Here is a 20,213-nt window from a genome sequence, read left to right on the forward strand (position 1 = left end):
GCTCAACTAGGTAGTTCATCATCGCATTTCCAGCACCCCGATTCTCCGAACTACCTAAGGTAGCCAAACCTCTTCAGACCAGCCAACGTGCTGGATTAGCCCAACTGTCGAGTTACCACTACTTAGCGACCGTGTATCGAATATTTGGCCGGGGTGGCGTCTTCATATCTTTTCCCAAAAAGTAGTCGACATGGTGAGATTGCATGTACCCCTTCAGAGTCATTGCGTTGCGATATGCAGGGTTATGAGCCAGAGTATATAAGCGGATATCACTCGGCTTGTCCGTCGTGAAAATTAACAACTCATCGGCAGCTTCATTCGTAACGATGACCTCCTCTCGCCAGTCACCGAGGATGTCACCAATGAAGTTAGGGTATCTTCCGGCAGTCACCCCACCAAAATCGCTGACTCTCAAGATGCGAGGGAGACTATTGGAGGTGCTAGGGTTCTCCCAATCCCACTTCTCGAACTTGCCATCGTTGAAAAGTTCGAGTAGCTCGTCTCCATCCCACCAGAGGCCCAGATGAGGCCAAGGCGCGAGCTCAGTATTCGACTCTGTGAGTTCATTCTCTTTGGCGTTGTAGACTCCCGAAAACGACCAAACTTCCATACCAGGGTGGGTTGGGTCAATATCACCGACCATGCCACGGGCAACGTCGGTCACGTTGTCGCCGACATGCTTCCAGATAATCTCACCAGATGAGCCATCGTAGTAGTACTCGTATATGAGATAAGGGTTTCGTTGCTGCACACCGTACCCCTGAAGGCCGGCGCGATCGGGGTCAATCTTGGCGAGGTGGAACCGATCGCCGTGGATAACGCCTTGGTCTCCGAGAGTATACCTCTCCGTGCCATCTCCATTGAGAGCAAAGCCAATCTCGAGGACCTCATCCTTGCCGTTTCCGTCGAGGTCAATGATGCGCGTGTTATGCCCGTCGGGGAAGTTCTTGTCACCACGATTCCATTTCCACTTCTGCTGCATAAATGTGCCGTCGAAGGTCCAGGTCACATACATCAAGTTGAATTCGCCAGAACCGATACGGTTCTTCATGTACGCAACGAGATGAGGTGTCTCTCCGTCGAGAAATCCGGCACCAAGACGGGCGGCGAGCGGTCCGTCGTCGATGTAATCCGTAGGAACCGGGGCGGAGGCGCGAAGGGCTCCTGTAAGCCCGTCCATAATGGCCATGTACTGATGATTATCTGTGTCTCCATCGTCGAACGTCTTCCCATCTCCAAACACAACTCCATTGGCGATACGAATAGCAACTTCCGCACGTCCGTCACTGTCGAAATCAAAAACAGTGACACCATCCCAGTGGCCGACGTCAATGGTCGAAGATCCTGGCTCAATATTGTTCTGATTTTCGCTGTTCGGGCCCAGGTCAATTTCCCAGAGAAAAGTGCCGTTGTTGGTGTAAGCCTCGATGGTCTGAGGTGAAGTCTGTCGGTCGAGAATGTAGTTCCACTCGCCATCTCCGTCAAGATCGCCTACCCAGACAAATTTAACAGCGCCACCGCTGCGGATAGGGACTCGGACAACCGGTTCGACCGCGTTCTTGGCAGGTAGACTGAAAGATCCGCTCGCTGCTTGTTCCTTGCCGCCAATGACAGGCCGCACGAAGTAGGTGTTGACTTCATCCGGGTCAGCAGTAGAGTCAAGAAAATTGGTGCCGCCCGTAAGAACTTGCTCATTAAGCTTTGTCGGAGAGCTTCCCGTGTCGCGATAGACGTTAAAGCCAATTCCCGATGGGTCGAGTCCAAGGAGACGCCAGGTGACCAAGGTTTCTTCGTCGTTTGCGCGGACAGCTACAACGCCTCGGCCGAGGTTCTCCAAGGGCCGGGCCGCTTGTGTCAAGAGAGCGCTAGACAGAGCGAAAGAGGCAGAGAAGATATTGAGAAATTTCATGATGTCGACAAGAATCTTTCGAAACGACTTTGCTGAGTATTCTTGTTATTTTGACCTGCCTTGCTGTCCTTGGATTAAGGTACTTCGACTTACTTGCGATTGCTGAGGGTTGAGCTGTCTACTTATTTATTTTCATGTTTAGTTGCACACAGACCTGCTGACGCCGTTCACTTGAATGCTAGTACTCACAACAAATTCCGAAGTTCTGTTAGTCCACTGCTTTCAATTCCATCGTTGCCAGCTGGTTGCCTTGATCCCGTAATTTCAAAAGATTAGCAGTCCAATTAGTGGTCCATTTCCGCAGCTCGGTTAATGCCCTAGCGATCTACCTGATATTACTCAACCACGGCATTTCCACCAACGTCAGACTGCCATTGGAGGAGTAACATTCCCCAGGCTTGGCAAAGGGGCTACATGGATTGTCACCTCGATGTTAAGTGTTTGCCCGAGCCACATATTCCGAATCGATGCCTCCCTAATTCAGACGGCCTTCAGCGTCCCTGAACATCTCGGTCCAATAGAGCCGGAAAATCGGGCTAACGGCATTGCAGCTCATCCTCGCCCCGTGGAAAGGCAGACTTCAAGCTGCTTCAATGTACCCCACAACTTTTGATGTTAGAGGCTTGAGATGCCACTCATCATAGGAAGCTGGCAGGATTTCAGTCATTCCTCGCTTATTCCTCGCTTCCTGTCATCTTGTTTCCTTTGAAAGGCAACAGAATAAAGTAATAAGGCGATAGATCAGTGTGGGAAAGCACTTCGAAACAATAAATCTGTATCTTTAGTGAGTCAGAACCAGTTGAGATTCAGCTTGAACTGATCAAAATCTCTTCTCGAGCTCCACTTGCTCCATAATCTTATCAACATCCTTCTCTGCGCTTTGAAGGTTTTGGTGTACGAGGGCTTCAACCCATGGACCCCTAGGAATGAACAGTGCTTCGAAAGAATCGGGCCCAATAACGAAGCCCGCCGGCAACATGCACATCGGATCCACCACCGTCTTTTTCAGAGTGACGGGATTAGTCGTCTGCTCAAGCCGAAATGCCCAAATGAGTCGGACAAACAATATCCACAGCCCTTCTCTGCCTACATGCCTGCCCGGGCAAAGTCGCCTTCCGTATCCAAAGGCGGTCCTGGGTAAATCTTCGTTCTCGACCCATCTCTCCGGCCTGAAGTCATCGCAGTCCGCGCCATATACCTCTTTGTCTCGAGTGATCGCCCACTGGGAGTGAATCACCGTAGCTCCTTTCGGGATCCTGTATCCCTTGTACTCATCTTCCTCGACGGTTGCATGGTCCAGTCCTGCCGGTAGAATGGGCCGCCACCGCATCACTTCCTCGATCATTGCGTCAACGTAGGGCATTTTCTCCCGGTCTTCGTAAACAGGCAAACGATCTTGGCCAACAACCTCATCAACCATGGCTTGAGCCTTGTGCAAGACACGTGGGTACGTCAACATGGCAACGACAAACCAACACAGAATAGCAACGCTGGTATCACCATTGGCCAAGGTCAATGTTCCCACAGTCCATGCCTACTCGGTCTCACACATCCCCGTGCCTAGTTTATCAGTACTGATGGCTACCTGTTTGCTGAGATTGTAACCGGGTCTCTTCAAGGCGCTGCGATAATTTGACAAGTAGTGTGACTCCTCGCGCTCGAAGAGAATTTTAGCCGCTCGTTTCCACGGAGAAATGGCGTAGGGAAGATTTCTGAGCCAAGGAAAGGTATCGTACCACGTCGGTGTGGTTTTCAGGACTACCGATGTTGGAGCGACGTCAAAGAATTTGATTTGTGCTTTATGCTCGGGGTTGTCCCTCAACAGTCGGTAGCCCCAGGCTATCATGCTCACATTACTGGATGCTGCACGTCGAAAGTGCCAGTGAGGGTTCAAAGCAGCTCCCATTGATTTCTCATCACTCTTTTCCTCAATCTCTGAAAGCAGGTCGTTGAGCAGTTGAAGCGATTCCAGCTCTATTAGAGGATGGTACAGCGCCACGGAACGAGGGTTCAGGCCCTGAACATGAAGTCTTTGATGCAGTCGGAGCTGGGTATCGTACTGTAGGAAAAGCATGTTGTAGTTATTACAAACAAGCTCTCCTGCGTAAGGACTGAATGTGCGTCCTGAATAATTGCTCGCTCGCTTGTTCAGAAGATCGTGGGCCGCTTCGACCGTTGTTAAGATGATGTGGGACTGTCCTCCCTTCTCGTAATGCACGATTGGTCCGTATAGGTACTTCCATTGGTAGTGTGTCAACCAGTTGAAGTGTACGTCTGGTTTATTGAAGACATTTCCGAGGATGGGTAGTCGAGGCGGCCCAGGAGGCAAGGGCAGGTTCTTCTTTGTATGATGTTGTGAGGTTTGTCGAATATGAGAGACCAGTAGGTAGAGGACGGTAAAGGCAACAGCGAACACAAGCAAGACCATAGACATCGACTTGCAGACCGGGGACGCATGTTTGCCGCCAAGAGGCTCCATAGTGAGTTATTGTGTAAAATGTCTTCCAGCCAAGAATTCCGAGTAGATGGATGGGTAAAGTAGTTACTTCAGTGAACACAAAACAGGAAGGAAACAGGAACTGGAATGTTCGCACCTAGTAGCAATAACCTTCTTCTTAAAGCCAGCCGTTTACTATCCATGTCTTGAAATATCGTGTGCACTTCATACGTATGACAAGAGATTGGGTTTTCGTGTCAAGAGCCTTATTTCTCACCCACTTTTCGTGTAACAGAGTCACACGTAGACGACTGCATACATCACATCATCCACTGGCGAATTAAGGTCATCTAATTGGTCACCAAATGGAGGCAACTCGTAAGACTTGCTTGGATTGAGACAGCGATATTATCTAGTGCAAACACAACATACATGATTGGCCGATGACTGATGATAGTCTTCTGCCACTCTCTAGCCGAGCGTAGCAATACATGCTTATGTGAAGCACGACAGCAGCCAAGTCAACTTTCCCCTCTTAGACACGCTCCGTAATCTCCTCTCCTCCAACCACATCAAAGAACGCATCGGCAAGATATCCGCCACGAGATGTTGGCTTCCCATACTTATCGGTGGCCATGCCAGCGGTCGCGGGAGCAGCCACGTCCCGCATGTACCCGGCAATCCCTTCCTCCTTGAACTTCTCCGCAAACTGCTTGGCATGCAGACTCAACCCCTGGGTGGCCCAGATTGGCTGGACTTGCCACACAATGCCCATCTTTGCAATGTCCGCGGGGAAGGTCTCGACTTCTTCCGGTGAGTATCCGCCCTTGCTAAAGTCGTACGCACCAGTGTATCCAAAGGCAAAGAGTCGATTGGGATAAGCCTCTCTCAAGGCGGTATGGAATTCGTGCATGTCTTCCTTGTCTGCGGTGTCATCTGTCAGCACACACATGGCTCTAGTGGCATACTCAATCTAGGTTCTTGGCTGTGAAACATACTTGGTTTATCTGCATCAAGTTAGTCAGGCAACTGGGCGTTGAGATGGCAGAGGGACCTACCTTGACGGCTCCATGTAACGTCTCCTAAGGGGGCTGCGAGAACGCATCGGTCAATGACAGCCTTCGTGCTCCACTGCCACATGTACTGGCCAAGAGGTGTCCTTGGAAGTTCCCAGTCAAACGTGATATCCTTCCCGACAATACGCTTGGCGGTTGCTCGTCGGTCTTGCAATGTTACAACTGTGTTTTGAACCTCTTTCATATAGGCATTGTACTGCTCCTCAGTCGCTATAGACTTGACGGCGTCGTCAAAGGTCATTAGTCCAGCCGAGAACTTCCACTCATTCTTGATTGTCAGGTATTCTGTTCCAGCAAGCTTTCTATCCTTCAAAGCCTCGATGAAGGACGGGACCGGTTTAGTAGCTCCTAGAACATGAGGGTGGTCTCTGGGGTCAATCACACTTAAGAAAACTTAGCGCATGTACAAATTCCCATGGTTTTTTTTTCTTTTTGGCTGCTCATCCTACCTCGTAATGAACTCAGCATGGTCGCTATCACATCGGCAAAGGAGCATCGTGTCCGCCCTGTTAGCCCAGTATCATTAGTTCGTCTTCTTCTATTGTTTTCGGAGAAGTATCATGTTTGGACTGACCCCATAATGTCGAAAGTCATTCTGACAGTCGTCAACCTAGACAAGTAGTCCGACGTGGGAACAATAGTTCGGCCCTCGCCATTCGTGAACTTCTTGAGACCCATGGCAAGATCATCAATGTGTATCATGGCAACCCCAGCTTCAACAAAGCTACGTGTCAATTTCATGCAACCAGTCAGTGTCCCGAATCCCATATCGGCATCGGCAATGATAGGTAGCATGTAGTCGATGCACTCCAACGACTCTCGATCGGTTTCGGAGTATCTCATCCGCAGCTGAGTCTGACGTTGGTCGTGAAAGAGTTGCGTGTTGAAGATACGCTTCACGACGGATGGGACCAAGTCAGCAGGGTAGTCTGCGTGGTCTTCGCCTGGCCAAGTTGCCTGCGACAATCCACAGAGTGCCCCGGATACATAAACGGTTTGAACTGGTGACGCACAAGTCAGCAAAGTTGACAGCAATTACTTCGAAAATCTTACTTGAGTTGGCCATCTCTTTTGCAATGAGGGGCTCAGTCGTTCCAAACGTCAACTCGTAGGTGCCATTCTCATTGTGCTCGTTGAGTATGCGCCAGAGCTTTCTGCCCTGCACGCTGGACGGGTGTTCGATCTTGAATCCAATGTTTCGTAGGGCAGCAATTGACTTCGCTGAGTACGGCCTGAGACTGCTTAACATGTTTCACTGATACTAAGTCAATGCAATTTACCTCTTGATGTGTTTCTGCCTGTCCGATTGCCACCAGGCCTCTATTTCACGGACCTCGGCCGCGAAGGCCTCGCTTTCAGACTTGACGTTGCTCCACTTTGGGGACATGTTGGATAGTAGTTTGGGAATTTGACTTTCTAGACTTTCTTGACCAGCGGGATGGGCGACTTGCTGGCTGACTTCCACCTTGCTGCAACCGGGACATGGCTTCTTTTGCTTTCTCTCCCATCATGCGGGATCCAAATCACCAGTATCTCGGGCACATCAGCCCGGTCTCGAGATACCACGGGTAGTGATATCCGATCATTGCTTATTTCCTATCAAGATGATGTAGAGATGAGCCTGTAACTTACTGCTGATCGGATAAGTGATAGCGATGAGGCCACCATCGGCAGCATCGGGGCCCTATCGGAGTCTCTCGCCTAGCGCCCGATGGGGCGGAGATGACCCCGGCAAAGGTCGGGGTTTGTCCGATAAGACGCACGCATGGGGAGCGAAGGATGGGCATAGTCTCCGCTGATGCATTTGAAGAAGTAAACTGGCGAGACCGAGTAAAAGCGATGAAGCTCATCTGCAGAAACATCCAGCTTACTACATTTGACTTTGACTTCACAATGGGTAGTAACCTCCCCGCAACGCCCTCAAACCCCCCTTCGCTCATCAACCTGCAGCTGGGCTGGCCCTCCCCTCGCCTCTTCGCAGCAAGCGCCCTTTTAGATGGCGCAACTCAAGTCCTGACCTCGGAAACCGAAACTGCCGCGGCGCTCATCTATGGTCCTCATATCGGCTTTTCTCCTCTCCGGAAGAGCATCGCAGAATGGTTGTCTTCGGTCTATCGCACGGAGATAGACCACGAGAGAATCTCCATCAGCAACGGCGCGTCTGGCAACCTGGCCAACATGTTGCTAAAGTTCACCGACCCCCTCTACACGCGCAAGATTTTCATGGTTGAGCCGACGTACTTTCTGGCGTGCCCAATCTTTGAAGACAATGGCTTCCAAGGCAAGCTCGCTGGCGTGCCTGAGAACAACACAGACGGCCTTGACATCGCTTTCCTCCGACGTGAACTAGCCATCACAGAAGCTCAAGCCGTCGAGGATGCCGAGAAATTCGACCGACCCGACATTCCCACCATCAAAGTGGGCAAAACATACCCCAAGATCTACAAATATGTCATTTACATCGTTCCAACCTTTTCGAACCCCAGCGGAAAGACGCTTTCCCTTCAGATTCGCAAAGACCTTGTCGCGCTCGCGCGAGAATACGATGCCCTCATCGTATCAGACGACGTCTACGACTTTCTGAGCTGGCCCGAGGACTCATCCGCTCCAGATGACGCAATCGAAGCTGTGCCGCCGAGGCTCGTCGACATAGACCGCGACATGCCCGGCTACAGTATGTGGGGAAATACCCTCAGCAACGGATCTTTCTCCAAGGTGATCGGGCCTGGTGTCAGAGTCGGCTGGGCGGACGGCACGCCGGCGTTTGCCAAAGAATTGGCCGAAGTGTGAGTCTCCAATTTCGACGTTACCCAACGTAATTATCCAGCGTAATGAGGCGAACCCATGACTGACTCCTGCTCAGAGGGTCTTCCAGCTCGGGCGGCGCACCTTCGCACCTCACGTCCACCTTTGTCGACAAGATGCTACGAAGCGGCAATCTGCAGACACATATCAAGAAGACCCTCATACCGACATATCGTAAGAGGTACTACGCACTCATGAGCTCCATTCGCGATGTTTTAGTACCACTGGGCGTCAAGGTGGAAGATAATAACCCAGAGGGTGCCGCGGAAGCAACGGCAGGAGGCTTCTTCACATACCTGCGGCTTCCAGAAGACCTCCCAGTGGCAAGAACGGTAGCATCCATAGCCTTGAAGGAAAAGCTACTTCGCGTTGCATTCGGGCACATGTTTGTTGTCAGTGGAGACAAGGGGAGTGTTCAGAGAGCAGAGTCGAAAGGTGGGTTTTCGAGACTCATCAGACTGTGCTGGGCATGGCATGAGGTAGCTGAGATCAAAGAAGGCATTGAGAGGCTGGCGGCCACCATTGCTGATATCAGATTCAGGTTGGAAGCTGGCGAGAATATTAGTGAGCAGGTCTCCATCGAAATTAGGTAGCCGCGGAAAATAATACGCGCTCTGCATTTCAACACTCGATGCATCATTATCCTTCAATCGCCACAAGATTTCTGACCATGGCAGGAACTGTGGGTTGTATCTGAGCCATTCTGCGTAGGTAGTACATCAGAAGCACCCTATTGAAGATGAATCAATCAATTTATGTTACAGTGGGGGTCTGACACGCTGCCGGAATATGTCACCATAGCGATCAGTTGAATACAAAGCTTTGTGCGGCTACTCAACATGCTTTCACAGGACATGCTCGAGTTCGGGGAGTTGGGACTTTTAGGACGCATCTTGGGACAGGTAATTACAACTCCATTCAAACCTTCTAGAAAAATATTCTAAGACTCCTTGTGTCAACGATCCCCAGACCACTGTATTGGTGTAGGTAGCATGGCAATGCTAGCTGTATCTCACGAAACCACGAGTTTTATCACGTCCACCCCCGTGCTGTCACTATCTTGAAGTAGCACCTCAAATGATACTAGATGAGTTCTGAACTGGCTCAATAGCTGCAGAAAGCCTTCCCTCCATCTCCTGATCCTTCTTATCGCCTTCGCTCTCAACGACAGTCTCAGAAGCGGGCCGTTCGGCAGCAGCCTGCGCTTCTTGTCGCAGCTGACGCTTATGCAAGAAGTCCGCAACGACTGTGAGTTTTCGGTCAGTTTATTCTGCAGACACCCTAAGCCGTGGAATGGAACTTACAGACGAGTACCACGGCAGCGAGCGCGAACGCAAGGATGGAGGGAAAGCCTCGCTCGAACGTGGGTGCCATGGTCTGCGGGAAGATGAGGATGGGCAAGAAGGAGTCTAGATTGTTAATTATTTGTGAAAAAGATTCCATCGTCCCAAAACTTTGACTCACTGGTCGCGTAGAACAACCCGTTCATGCTGGAAATAGTCAACGCCCGCTCCTCCGCGTTGCCGTTGTTCACCTCATTAGCCCAAGTCTATAACCCTGTTAGTCTCACTGATCACCTCGCAGGGACTTGAAGTCCAGCATCCACTTACCCAAGTAACAGCCGTGACATAACCGCAAGACACGAGAAAGAAGCCGGCTACTCGCGCAGCATCCGTCGGCGGATACGCAGTAAGGATTGAAGAGCCGACAACAGTCGTTCCCATCTACGATCAACCCTCGGTCAGTGAACCGTCCCGAACTTCCAGGACACGATGTTACTTACCAGAGGGCCAATGATCCACAGTGGTCTGTTGCCAGTCATATCCGACATGAAGCCCCAAGCAAAGTCCGTGACCATGGTGACGAGGTTGGCGCAGGCCGGAATGACGTTACGCTGAGTGACGCTGTACCCGTTATCGCCTACCGTATGTCAGTTTCCTCCAACGAACACGAACATTCTGGGGGGGGAGGGGGGTGGTAACTTACGGAGGTAGATAGCGAAGTAGTTGTTGGCCTGGCACGAGTTGCCGTACTTTTGGGAGACAAGATGTCAGAAGGCCTACAGACGCGATAGGAGAAAGTTCCATGTGCTTGAGAAGGACTTACAAAGATGTACATCAAGCACAAGATCCACCACCGCCAGTTCCCAAACATGCGCTTCAGAAGCTTCACGTCCACAACACCTGTGATCTCCGCTTTACCCTGCTTCGCCGCGCGCTGCATCGCAATCTGCTTGTCCTCCTCCGTGAGGTACCACGCAGTCGTGTTATGCGGGTAATCAGGCAGTAACCACCACACGGAGAGAGCAACAGGGAGAGACATGCAGCCGCAGACTATGTCCCTCATTCATCAGCCGTTTTCCTGCTTCAGAACGAGTCAAGTCTTTACTTACCAATGTACATCCACCTCCACCCCGCCATTCCCAAATGCCCATTCAGGGACTTATGAATACCAGCCTGCAAGAACCCAGACGTCGCCTGACCAAAGAAGCCGGTAATATGCCAAATGGCCACGCGCTTCGCCAACTCGGGCTTGGTGTACCACGATCCGAGCAGGAAGATAATGATGGGCGAGAAGCCGGATTCGAAGAGGCCAATCATGAAGCGGAAGGCGTACATATGGTTGCTGCTCTGAGCCGCGGCTTGGGCGAAGCTGTTGGTTCATATAAGTAAGAAGGGGGGGCAATGTATCTGCTTGTGGAGATTGCGACGTACGTAAAGGCTGTCCATCCAAGTTCGCAAAAGACGATGCAATAACGAGGACGGAACTTGAGGGCGATTAGGTTTGATGGGATTTGCATGATGGCAAAGGCGATGGTGTAGCACACTATTCCTTTATCAGTTCATATACATCAAGCAACCAGTCTTGTTTCTATCGGTTCAGGGGCTAACTTACTGAGCATATAAGTGTACTCGTTTCCTTGGATGTTCAAGTCCTCCTTCATCCCGCTGACATCTATGCTTCCGTGTTAAGCCTACATCACCCCTTCGTCGTAGGTGGACATAACTTACAGGCATTCGTGATGTTGCTCTGATCAATATATTTCATCCACTGCATCAAGTCAGCCACTGTCGACCAGAACAGAAGCCGGTGTTAGAACTTACCCAGCCGAGAGTGGCGCAAATCAAGATGCCAAAATCCAGCTTTCGAACCAAAGCGCGTTCCTGTTACTGTCAGCAAATTCCCCTTTAACGGTCTCGCCCGGTTCCAGCGAGAGATCGGATGAACACTAGCCATACCTGAGGGCTCTTCAGATGCTGGTCAGCATCCCAGAGGTGATAGAGAATCCTTCTGCCCCAAGAGACCTTCTGGGGGGCATCCTCGTGGACGCCGACACCGACGTCTGACGCTGTCGAGGTGGGCGAGTTGGCCTCGTGGGTCTTCTTTTCCGCATCCATGATGAGAATCGATGGTGCTCTGAAAGCAGTGGCAAAATCACTAATCAGATCCTGAAATCGGTCCAGGAGAAGATGAGAGATACTCATTGAAGTCAGACCGAGACACACCGTGAAGTTAAGTGTCTCCTCAACTCCACAGGCTACCTTAATACCACATCGCCCAAGTAGCTCCAACACCCCGGATCATGATAACCAGGGCCAACCCATCCCCCTTGGCAAACATCCCAACTGATACCAGATCGGCCATTGTCCTCCCCAGGATAACATGACCCCGTCACCTAAGGTACGACACGCTCGCGGTACGGACACTCTATCAGCATATCGCGTATAAGTGGGCCATCGGCATCCTCCCCGCCCCTGTCCCGAAGATAAGCTGCAGGCATGCCCACGGAGTACGACGTCGTCGGACAATGCCCGATCTCTCTCCCGCATTCTTATCGAACACCCCGGATAAGGACCACCCGCTCCGTCCGGCAAATCGGACGCTAGGAGCCGACTTTCGGGATAGGCGACACCCCTCGGGCGGGGTCGTGTAAGTCAGGGCTATCTGAGGCTTGTCAGAAGCCATGATCTAGTATCCAGATGCAAGCTGCTGACGTTCTCAATACCTATCTCTAAACACCCAAAAGATTCACCAACCACAGATTCAAGTAACGCTGGCTCTCTTGGACTCCAATTTCAAGTATCTCGACATCCATATACCAACCTTCCTTTCGAAACCTAATCCAAAGCCAGACTTCCCACCCCCCCCCCCCCCCCCCCCAAGCGCCCAACATGTCCTCACCCACAACCCACGAGGATCAGCTCGCTCTCGCCCGCGAAGCCTGCCGCCCAAACCTCGTCAAGAACCTCATGCTCTCCAACAAACTCGCCCACTCCTTTGGCCTCCGCGTCGCCTTCTCCACCGAGATGCCTCTCGTCGCCAAGCGCGCGGGCTACTCGGCCGTGCTCATGAACCTCGAGCACATGGCCATGAGCATGGAGACCATGAAGGATATCGCCGTCTCGTGCTTGAATGTTGGGTAAGCCCGGCTCCTGCACTCCCTCTCTCCCCCCGGTTCAACTTTTCAAGATTGCCTCATCAAGAAACCCCGCGCTCTGCAGGGAGTCGGTATCAGAGAGTGATGGATAGCAGCCAGCTAATACCATTACACCAAAAAGCATCACGCCAACCGTGGTCATCCCAACATGTGCCCCGGAATGGATCTCCCGCTGCCTCGACTCCGGCGCGCAAGCCATCATCGTGCCGCACGTAAACAACGTCGAACAAGCAAAGATGTGCGTCAACGCATCAAAGTTTCCCCCTCTGGTATGTGAACACTTCCCGTTCTACCTTGCAGTACGATTCGACGAGATCTCAAGGGCAACTCAGGGCTTACACATACTGAAAATCGCAGGGCCACCGCTCCGTAACAATGGTCACGGCCATGACTCAATACACGACAACACTGTCCTACGCAGTCATCGCCGAGGTAGTCAACGACGAGGTCCTCATCATGCCCATGATCGAGACCAAGGAAGGTGTCGAAAACGTAGAGTCAGTCCCCCTCCCCAAGTCTCACTTCATCAGTCAAAGCCCCCTTGTGAAAGGGTGCTGGGGTTAACGGAATTCCAGAGCCATTGCAGCCGTGCCAGGTATCGACGCTCTGTTCATCGGCTGCGCAGATCTCTGCATGGAGTAAGTCTCCCCCATCCCGAACAAAAGCAAGAAGCAAGACGTTGAGCTTCGATGGAGTATTTGGGCTAAACAGCGTGTTCAAGGCTCGGAATCCCTGGACAATACGATTCAGAACTCTTCCACTCCACAGTCGCCAAGATCGCAAGTGCAGCAGAAAAGGCGAGCGTAGATGGGCGCAAGGTGTTTGTGGGACTCGGTGGGCTGGAACCGAGACCTGACCTCCTGGAGGAACTGGCGAAACGGCATGCTCCCATTCGGTACGTGTCTTCCTCGCATGAGTGTGCAGTCGTTGATTGTGATGATTTCCTAACATTGCCGACCTCAGATTCGCAATGGCAGGCCGTGATCTAGCCCTCCTACTCGCAGGCATGTCAAAGCAAGCGGCGGCAATGAACGATATTTCTACCAAACTCCAATAGTTATTTTAGCCTATCCCCAAAAAGAGAAAACAAAACAAGGGAAGACCCCCTAGCAAAAAAAGACTATGACCACTAAAGCAAGAACCGGTCAGACCCGAACTCCACCGTACTAATCTCAAAGCCTCCCTAAAATTGGATACCAACACCTTCAAACAAAACAGCTCGCTCGCAATGCCAAGGAAGGGGGAATGAGCATCTTTGAAGGTGATTCGTTTCGTCGTTTGAATAGGTGAAGTAGTTGTGTGTCGGCGAAGGCGTGGTGTAACAAGATCACTCGTCTCTCCATTCATTTTCGGCATTTTCGACATTTCTGAGCGAAGAAGGTTCAATTCGTCCGGAACGGGAGGCGGGACGAATACGGCCTCGTTGTCCCTCCCCCGTGGTGCCGTAGTGTGGGTTCAGGTCGCTGTACCTCACAATGTCTTCCGATTCCTCACCACTGTCGTGTGCTGAGTGAGCCGAGATGGTAGCAGTGAGAAGAGGCCTGCGCTGGCGCTCTTCGATCGGGCGCTCTGAAAGATGGCTCCAGGGTTGCGCCCACCATGCATGTCTCCAGTTGCTGGCACTTTGCATAAAGAGCAACGTCAAAACCTATGGCGAAAGTCTAGTTAGCCTTGACCATCCACGGCCTGCAATACATCAATACCAAACATACCTGCAGCACACCAACGGTGAGGACGATGCCCAAATCGATGGAGGAATTCCGCACTGTTGCGTCCCTCCACGGGCCGACGCAGGCAGTATCGCGACCGGTTATCTCCGCGCACCGGGCATTGGCACCAAACGGCCAACCGCGGTCCTTGACGCTGTTCAGGCCACAGCAGTTAAGGCTATCCTGAATACGCCTGATGGTTGACTCATCCTTGGCGACAAACATGCGCTGCCAGCTGGTGGACAGAGCACAGTTCAGGCCATCGCCAGGAAGCGCGGTTTGCAACAGGATCACGGCCACGGCGGTGGTTAGGATGCCCTGAAGTGTCTGGATGATGGTTGGAAACAACTGCTCAGTTCGGGCTAGAGAAGTGCTCGCGTTGAACAGCAGGCGTGGGTAGTAAAAGGCGTTGATAGTGCCAAGGATGGGCAGCAGAATGGGAAGCAGAGACAAGAACGGCGAAATGGGAAGGGCGAGATTGGTGCTCGTGACATGAACGACGCTGGGAATGGTTAGCAGAGAATTTCACGGTCGGTGATACTTGATATCGTACATGGCCGTCGTCAGCAGTCCGATACAGATCTACAGAAAGATTTTGTTAGATATTTGATGTTGTTCGTTTTGAACAGTGTTAGTGGATGACGGGCTTACCAGGAGAAACACAACGCCCGGATTGACCCCCATGGTGAACTTTTAACAACGAGCAAGCGCACAACAACACCGGATCGCTTCCAACCGTTGAAACGGGTTGTGTTTATAACAATCAGATCCAACAACCTGATGAAAGGGCGATTTGCTTCACATGTAAATAAGTAGGAGACGAAAGAAGAGAGCGGGAATTTGCGAGAAGAAGAACGGGAAGAGGGTGGGTGTGGCGCTCATCGCCCCTCCTCCAAGGGACCCCAACTTTCCAGGGACCCAAAAGGTGCCGATCGCTGCGCTGGGGTGGTGGGAAGCTGCTTGATGCGGCCAAAATCGAGCATGCCCATTTGCGGCACCGGCAGCGTTGGCAGAGCAAGCGTCGACAAGCACCGACGCCAGACGGCATCCAGTCCTCCCAAAGCTTTCCCAAAAGGACTTTACCGCAGTCTTCCGACGTCATGGGCCCAACCCTCCGAGAAGCTTATTCCCTCAAACTCGAGCACGCCATGGGCTGAAGGCACTTTCGTACGAGGGACCAGTCATCTCTGGAGACTGTGAGAGAGTGAGGGTCTGGTTTTGGGGGTACCCTGGATGATTGAAGACTGCCGTGTAGCACCAGATGGACACACCAATGCTGGAGGCCCAACAACCAGTGTGTCAGTGTGCCATCCAGAGAAGAGACAGATAAAGTGTGTGTGCGAATCTGCGAGAGACTGCTGGACCCCCCGCATGCCGTGCGACCAGCGACCGCATTCACAGAGGCGCAGGCCGCCCATCCCGCTACCCTTCAATGTCGATCCAACGCTCTTCCAGCTATTTCTGACCCGCGTGTCGAAGGCGAGGTGCGTTGTCTTGATTATATCCCATGCACTCGTCCATCAAATGACACGACGGAACTGATTGTCTGCTGTTGCTGCCGCGCTGTCCACCCATGAGTCTCTAGCGGTGTGCTGGTTGATGGATTCGACTCCAACCTCCTCACTCTGTCCGGGTGACGAGGTAGGCAGGCAGGCAGACTCTCCGAGCGCATCAACCACCTTTAAAGGAGTGTAGGGTAAGCTGATGATGACGCCAGCGGCAGGGAGGCAGCTTTCGGGAAGCCGTCTAGCTGTCCAGACTTCTCCATGGCCCCCCATCGAGATGCTGCTACCCTTGTAGTAGTGCTCCGTGCGTTTGCGTTAGCCCTCTTGGAGACCCGATGGTTCTTTTTTTTCGCACATGCATCGCCAGGTCAACAACCCTCCGAGCTGCATTTGGTTCGCCTGCCAATGATGATGAGGAATGCTTCAAGTCGTCTGGTCCATCCTATCGTTTGCGGGCGCAGCCAGGAATAAGACTGAGACATCTCCAAACATTCCCCTCCGATCCAAGGGCTTTTCGACGTGTCGCTGGCTGTCAGGCCCGATGCCTGTATCTGCTTGCCGCGCGAAGTGATCGTCATTCAAGGATTCAACCCACGCGCCCGGGAAATATCAATGTGAAGGCATATCGACCGAAGATGGTGAGGGCTTGGCGTTTGACTTGACACACAAGAGCCGATAATCAATTTGCCAGACAGAGGGGCACCGCAAGCCGAGTATTCACGACGGAGTATTTAGGTAGGTATTGCAGGCTAACACCAACTCTGGCCAGACGAATCCATGAGCCGGAGCGACTAACACAAGAAGCTAGCTGCCTCCGGAACGAGCGTGGGGTCGTATTTGGAGGAGGACGGCACCGGTGCACAGAACTCTGCCCAATATTTTCGGAGATGCTCGGAATGGTACTTGGTTTGCCTGCCTGGAATTCGACGAAGTCCACGGCGCACTCCCGAGGACGGGCACAGAGGGGGATGCCACGAGGTCTAGGGCATAGCAAGGGGGTTGGGGGCGGAAACCACAACCTCGGAGGAGCTTCAACTTGCAGCACGGCTGGACCCACAAGGCTGAACGAGTGTGTCCGGATGCCGCCCAGTCTCCAAGATGCCCAGCCGGTAAAGAGTCGCCGAGGTGGAGAATAAGTCTGGCGAGAGAACCGGCTTGGATAGGAATGCTGACGACGCTGCCATTAGAAAGGTCGGGTAGTACCGTACTATTCTTGACTTGTCCTTGAGGACACTTGGATTGAAAGTGTCTCGGGGAGCCTGACTGGTTGTATTCGCTGCTCAGAGCATCGTCTGATTGTTTAACAAATGGCCGAATGTTTGTTGAGCCTCGATTCTCCAAGTTGAAGCTATGGAGAGTATCGTCAGTCCATGGTTGTCATCGGGAACCCTCAATCGCCTTGTTGGCAGGGGTCTCAAGCAAGAATAGAAGGATCGGGCGTGAGTGGGTTATCTGGTAGAAGCGAATCGAGCGATGATCAAGCGCCATCTGATGGAGGTGTTCGCGTGTTCGTGTGGAAAGCTGAGACGAACTTGACCAAGACCTGTGGGCCCCAAGCGAAGAACATTGGAGAGACTGAGTGCCGGGACTTATGTAAGCTTACCTCTAACCAAATAAGGAAAAGGAACTGGTATTTAATTCGCCGAAGCTCCGTAAGCTCCCCGCCAATCTAATCTTAGCGGCTCCACTTCGCAACCCCTCCATTGGAAGGCAGGTGCGGCAGGTGTGGCAGCAAGAGCTGAGCTGATGGGAAGGAGGGGCAGCTCAGCTTGTTCCTTCCACTTGCTGTTGCGCTGCTGCTACCTTACGCGGCTTGCATCAGCCAAGATTGACGTCGTCGGTTTCCCCATTCCCAAGCTGTCCTTCTTTCCACCATTCCTGTTTGCGACCATCTGAGTCTCTGCTTTTAACATTTACACATACCTACCCCGCGTACCCAGTGGACATCTCGAGTCAGAACAATCGTCCTCACTTCCGGAAGAGGCAATACAGAGACAAAAGCTGCGGAGTTGTCACCAGCAATGGCTTCACTCACCTCAAAGTTTGCCAACCTCAATCCCTTCTCCAAGAGGGCACCAGAGGACGAAGAAGAGCTTGGCGATGCGACAGACAACACCACCTTGGCCGGTGGAGGCCACGCCGCCCGCGACTCAGACCTTAAGCACCGTCTCCGCGTGAGCCGTGCCATCAAGTCCTTCCTCGTCGATCAGAACGCCCTGTCCTCCAAGGAGGCAAACATCGACTCGGAACAGCTCTCACCTGAGCTGCAGGCTCTCGTTTACAAGCCCCACATCAGCGTGCCCCGCGAGCTTACTGATAGATCCCATCCATTGCCCGAGTACTTCATCAGTTCCAGCCACAACACCTACCTCTTGGCCCATCAGCTTTATGGAAGCTCTTCGGCCGAGGCCTACGACGAGACGCTGCGTGCTGGCGCCCGATGCGTCGAGATCGATGCCTGGGATAACCCCGACAACAAGGACGAACCCAAGGTCACCCACGGATACACTCTCGTCTCCAACATTCCTTTCCGCACCGTCTGCGAGACCATCCGCGATGTCGTCGATCAAGAAGCCAAGGAACCCCATCCGGCTGCACCAATTCTTCTGTCTCTCGAAAATCACTGCGACCCCGAGGGTCAGCTGCGCCTGGCATTCATCATGAGAGAGGTCTTTGGAGATCGACTTCTTAGCAAAGCGATCCGAGAAAAGGGCCAGGCAGAGCAAGACGGTCAGGCCAACCACGTCCGTCTCGAGGAACTCGGCAACAAGATTGTCGTCATTGTCGAATATCATTTCCCTAGAGAGGCCGACGATAGCAGCTCGAGCTCGAGTGATGATGACGAAGAAGAAAGGAAGGCCAAGAAAGACTACAAGGACAAGAAGAAGGCTGCGCCTGCTTCGCTGATTGTCCCAGAATTAGAGGCCCTCGGTGTTTACGCCCAATCCGTCAAGCCTATCAACAATTCGTGGTTTGAAGAGGTTCTGCAGGACGCGCCGCACCATCATCTCATCAATGTCTCCGAGTCTGGGCTGGCCTCTCATCTGCCCACGCACACTGACAAAATTTCGCGCCACAATGCTCACCATCTTATGCGTGTTTTCCCCAAAGGAACCCGTATCTCATCCAAGAACCTCCACCCCGTTCCATTCTGGGGACTTGGCGCCCAGATCTGCGCTCTCAACTGGCAGACCTTTGGAGCATCGATGCAGCTCAATGAGGCTCTATTCGCTGGTTCCGAGGGTTTCATTCTCAAGCCCGCTGAGCTCCGGGCTGGTGGCTCGGGCCACCTCGGCAACGGAAGGAAGCGGAAGCTCCGTCTGCACGTCGGCGGTGCCACCGATATCCCCGTGCCATCCGATCGCGATGAAGACGAGACGATCAAGCCCTACCTGACATGCACACTCGTACATCCACATGATCTGGAGATCAAGCCTCCAAAAAGGAAGACGGCCGGCTATAAACAGCACAAGTTGACGGGTTTCTTGCACAAGGGCGAAAACCCGCCTCCCACCGACCCCTTATGGGACGAGGTCCTCGAGTGGGAATACCAGGACAACGAGATGGTCTTCTTGCGGATGCTCATCAAGAGCGATGACAGCTTCTCCAAGAACCCCATATTTGCTGTTGGCGCGGTGAGATTGCTCTACACCATTCCGGGCTGGGTGTTTATTCGCATGCTTGATCTCAAGGGCAGAGAGACCAAGTGCTCCATCCTCGTCAAGTTCGAGGTCGTTGACGCGGAATAGCGGCTGTATATACGCTGAGTGTTAGGGAAACGCTTGGAGTTTCATTAATATACCATAAATCTACTTTCCCCACCATTGTAGGGACTAAAGTGATATTGAACGCAGACTCACATGTGACTCCAGGTCATTCTAATCACAGATATACCTCATGCTTTTGTCTCAAAAAAGATCTTCACTCACGCCTGCGCATCATTCCATGTCATCACGGCCGGCGGTACATGGCAAGACCTCGTCCCGATCCCGATCTTCTCCCGTCCGTAACACACCACTGCAGCTCTGAAAACCACAACCCTCACCATTCCCGGCGGCATCACGGGATGAACGGAGGCGGGAACATAGAACAATATCAGACTCGTAGCGCTCTTCGACATCCTCACAAACACATGAACCCCGATCTCCATCTACCTATTCATCGCCCTGAATCGCCCCAACATAGCGGTGGTCTAGGGAAGGATTACGTGATGGAGCTATCTGACATTGTAGCCGGCTGGACGATCACGACGGCCGTGGTGGCGGATCGAGCGGGTCACGAGACGGATGTGTTGGAGGGGTTGGACGAAGTGTCTAGAGTGGAGGGGACTTTTT

The 20,213-nt window shown here is 52.4% G+C and overlaps 8 protein-coding genes across 8 annotated transcripts; 3 read left to right on the plus strand and 5 right to left on the minus strand.

The window, feature by feature from the left end:
• Positions 1-118: 118 nt before the first annotated feature.
• On the minus strand, positions 119-1,909 carry BDP55DRAFT_731382 (uncharacterized protein; the record flags this gene model as incomplete). The annotated part of the gene is made up of 1 exon (XM_060579805.1): positions 119-1,909. One exon carries the CDS (start codon positions 1,907-1,909, stop codon positions 119-121), a length of 1,791 nt encoding a protein of 596 aa, XP_060426382.1.
• An 820-nt stretch (positions 1,910-2,729) lies between these two features.
• BDP55DRAFT_634891 (cytochrome P450) lies at positions 2,730-4,388 on the minus strand (the record flags this gene model as incomplete). Its single annotated transcript, XM_060572723.1, has 2 exons — positions 2,730-3,443; positions 3,495-4,388. 2 exons carry the CDS (start codon positions 4,386-4,388, stop codon positions 2,730-2,732), a joined length of 1,608 nt encoding a protein of 535 aa, XP_060426383.1.
• A 346-nt stretch (positions 4,389-4,734) lies between these two features.
• On the minus strand, positions 4,735-6,924 carry BDP55DRAFT_588047 (isocitrate lyase). The gene is made up of 7 exons (XM_060570897.1): positions 6,703-6,924; positions 6,476-6,654; positions 5,997-6,423; positions 5,872-5,928; positions 5,405-5,805; positions 5,345-5,353; positions 4,735-5,270 (listed from the first exon to the last, which is right to left on the minus strand). The coding sequence occupies exons 1-7, from the start codon at positions 6,807-6,809 to the stop codon at positions 4,882-4,884; spliced, it is 1,569 nt and encodes a 522-aa protein (XP_060426384.1). The 5' UTR covers positions 6,810-6,924; the 3' UTR covers positions 4,735-4,881.
• Positions 6,925-7,315: 391 nt separating this feature from the next.
• Positions 7,316-8,820, plus strand: BDP55DRAFT_558517 (aminotransferase; the record flags this gene model as incomplete). Its single annotated transcript, XM_060569810.1, has 2 exons — positions 7,316-8,208; positions 8,286-8,820. The coding sequence occupies 2 exons, from the start codon at positions 7,316-7,318 to the stop codon at positions 8,818-8,820; spliced, it is 1,428 nt and encodes a 475-aa protein (XP_060426385.1).
• Positions 8,821-9,300: 480 nt separating this feature from the next.
• Positions 9,301-11,625, minus strand: BDP55DRAFT_731387 (pantothenate transporter liz1; the record flags this gene model as incomplete). Its single annotated transcript, XM_060579806.1, has 13 exons — positions 9,301-9,473; positions 9,532-9,636; positions 9,692-9,776; positions 9,838-9,951; positions 10,011-10,147; positions 10,214-10,259; positions 10,334-10,560; positions 10,620-10,879; positions 10,942-11,053; positions 11,123-11,182; positions 11,239-11,278; positions 11,332-11,391; positions 11,467-11,625. The coding sequence occupies 13 exons, from the start codon at positions 11,623-11,625 to the stop codon at positions 9,301-9,303; spliced, it is 1,578 nt and encodes a 525-aa protein (XP_060426386.1).
• A 774-nt stretch (positions 11,626-12,399) lies between these two features.
• BDP55DRAFT_558287 (HpcH/HpaI aldolase) lies at positions 12,400-13,722 on the plus strand (the record flags this gene model as incomplete). The annotated part of the gene is made up of 6 exons (XM_060569786.1): positions 12,400-12,647; positions 12,787-12,934; positions 13,023-13,162; positions 13,241-13,303; positions 13,387-13,560; positions 13,629-13,722. 6 exons carry the CDS (start codon positions 12,400-12,402, stop codon positions 13,720-13,722), a joined length of 867 nt encoding a protein of 288 aa, XP_060426387.1.
• A 270-nt stretch (positions 13,723-13,992) lies between these two features.
• On the minus strand, positions 13,993-15,058 carry BDP55DRAFT_696082 (tetraspanin; the record flags this gene model as incomplete). Its single annotated transcript, XM_060577546.1, has 3 exons — positions 13,993-14,313; positions 14,378-14,876; positions 15,018-15,058. 3 exons carry the CDS (start codon positions 15,056-15,058, stop codon positions 13,993-13,995), a joined length of 861 nt encoding a protein of 286 aa, XP_060426388.1.
• Positions 15,059-17,715: 2,657 nt separating this feature from the next.
• BDP55DRAFT_672997 (phosphatidylinositol-specific phospholipase C) lies at positions 17,716-19,701 on the plus strand. The gene has a single exon (XM_060575561.1). It carries the CDS (start codon positions 17,901-17,903, stop codon positions 19,626-19,628), a length of 1,728 nt encoding a protein of 575 aa, XP_060426389.1. The 5' UTR covers positions 17,716-17,900; the 3' UTR covers positions 19,629-19,701.
• The last annotated feature ends 512 nt before the right edge of the window (positions 19,702-20,213 follow it).

This window comes from Colletotrichum godetiae (genome assembly GCF_030913485.1).
Source record: "Colletotrichum godetiae strain CBS 193.32 chromosome Unknown BDP55scaffold_38, whole genome shotgun sequence".
Taxonomy (NCBI): Eukaryota; Fungi; Ascomycota; class Sordariomycetes; order Glomerellales; family Glomerellaceae; genus Colletotrichum; species Colletotrichum godetiae.

What these genes read in the sequence shown, in the direction of transcription:
- BDP55DRAFT_672997 (XM_060575561.1), top strand. Translation starts at nt 17,901, where the DNA reads ATGGCTTCACTCACCTCAAAGTTTGCCAACCTCAATCCCTTCTCCAAG.
- BDP55DRAFT_588047 (XM_060570897.1), bottom strand. Translation starts at nt 6,809, where the DNA reads ATGTCCCCAAAGTGGAGCAACGTCAAGTCTGAAAGCGAGGCCTTCGCG. An exon ending in ATGACTTTCGACATTATGGG is followed by an intron (nt 5,929 to 5,996) that starts GTCAGTCCAAAC and finishes CTGGGCTAACAG; the next exon opens with GGCGGACACGATGCTCCTTT. An exon ending in CATGCTGAGTTCATTACGAG is followed by an intron (nt 5,806 to 5,871) that starts GTAGGATGAGCA and finishes AGTTTTCTTAAG; the next exon opens with TGTGATTGACCCCAGAGACC.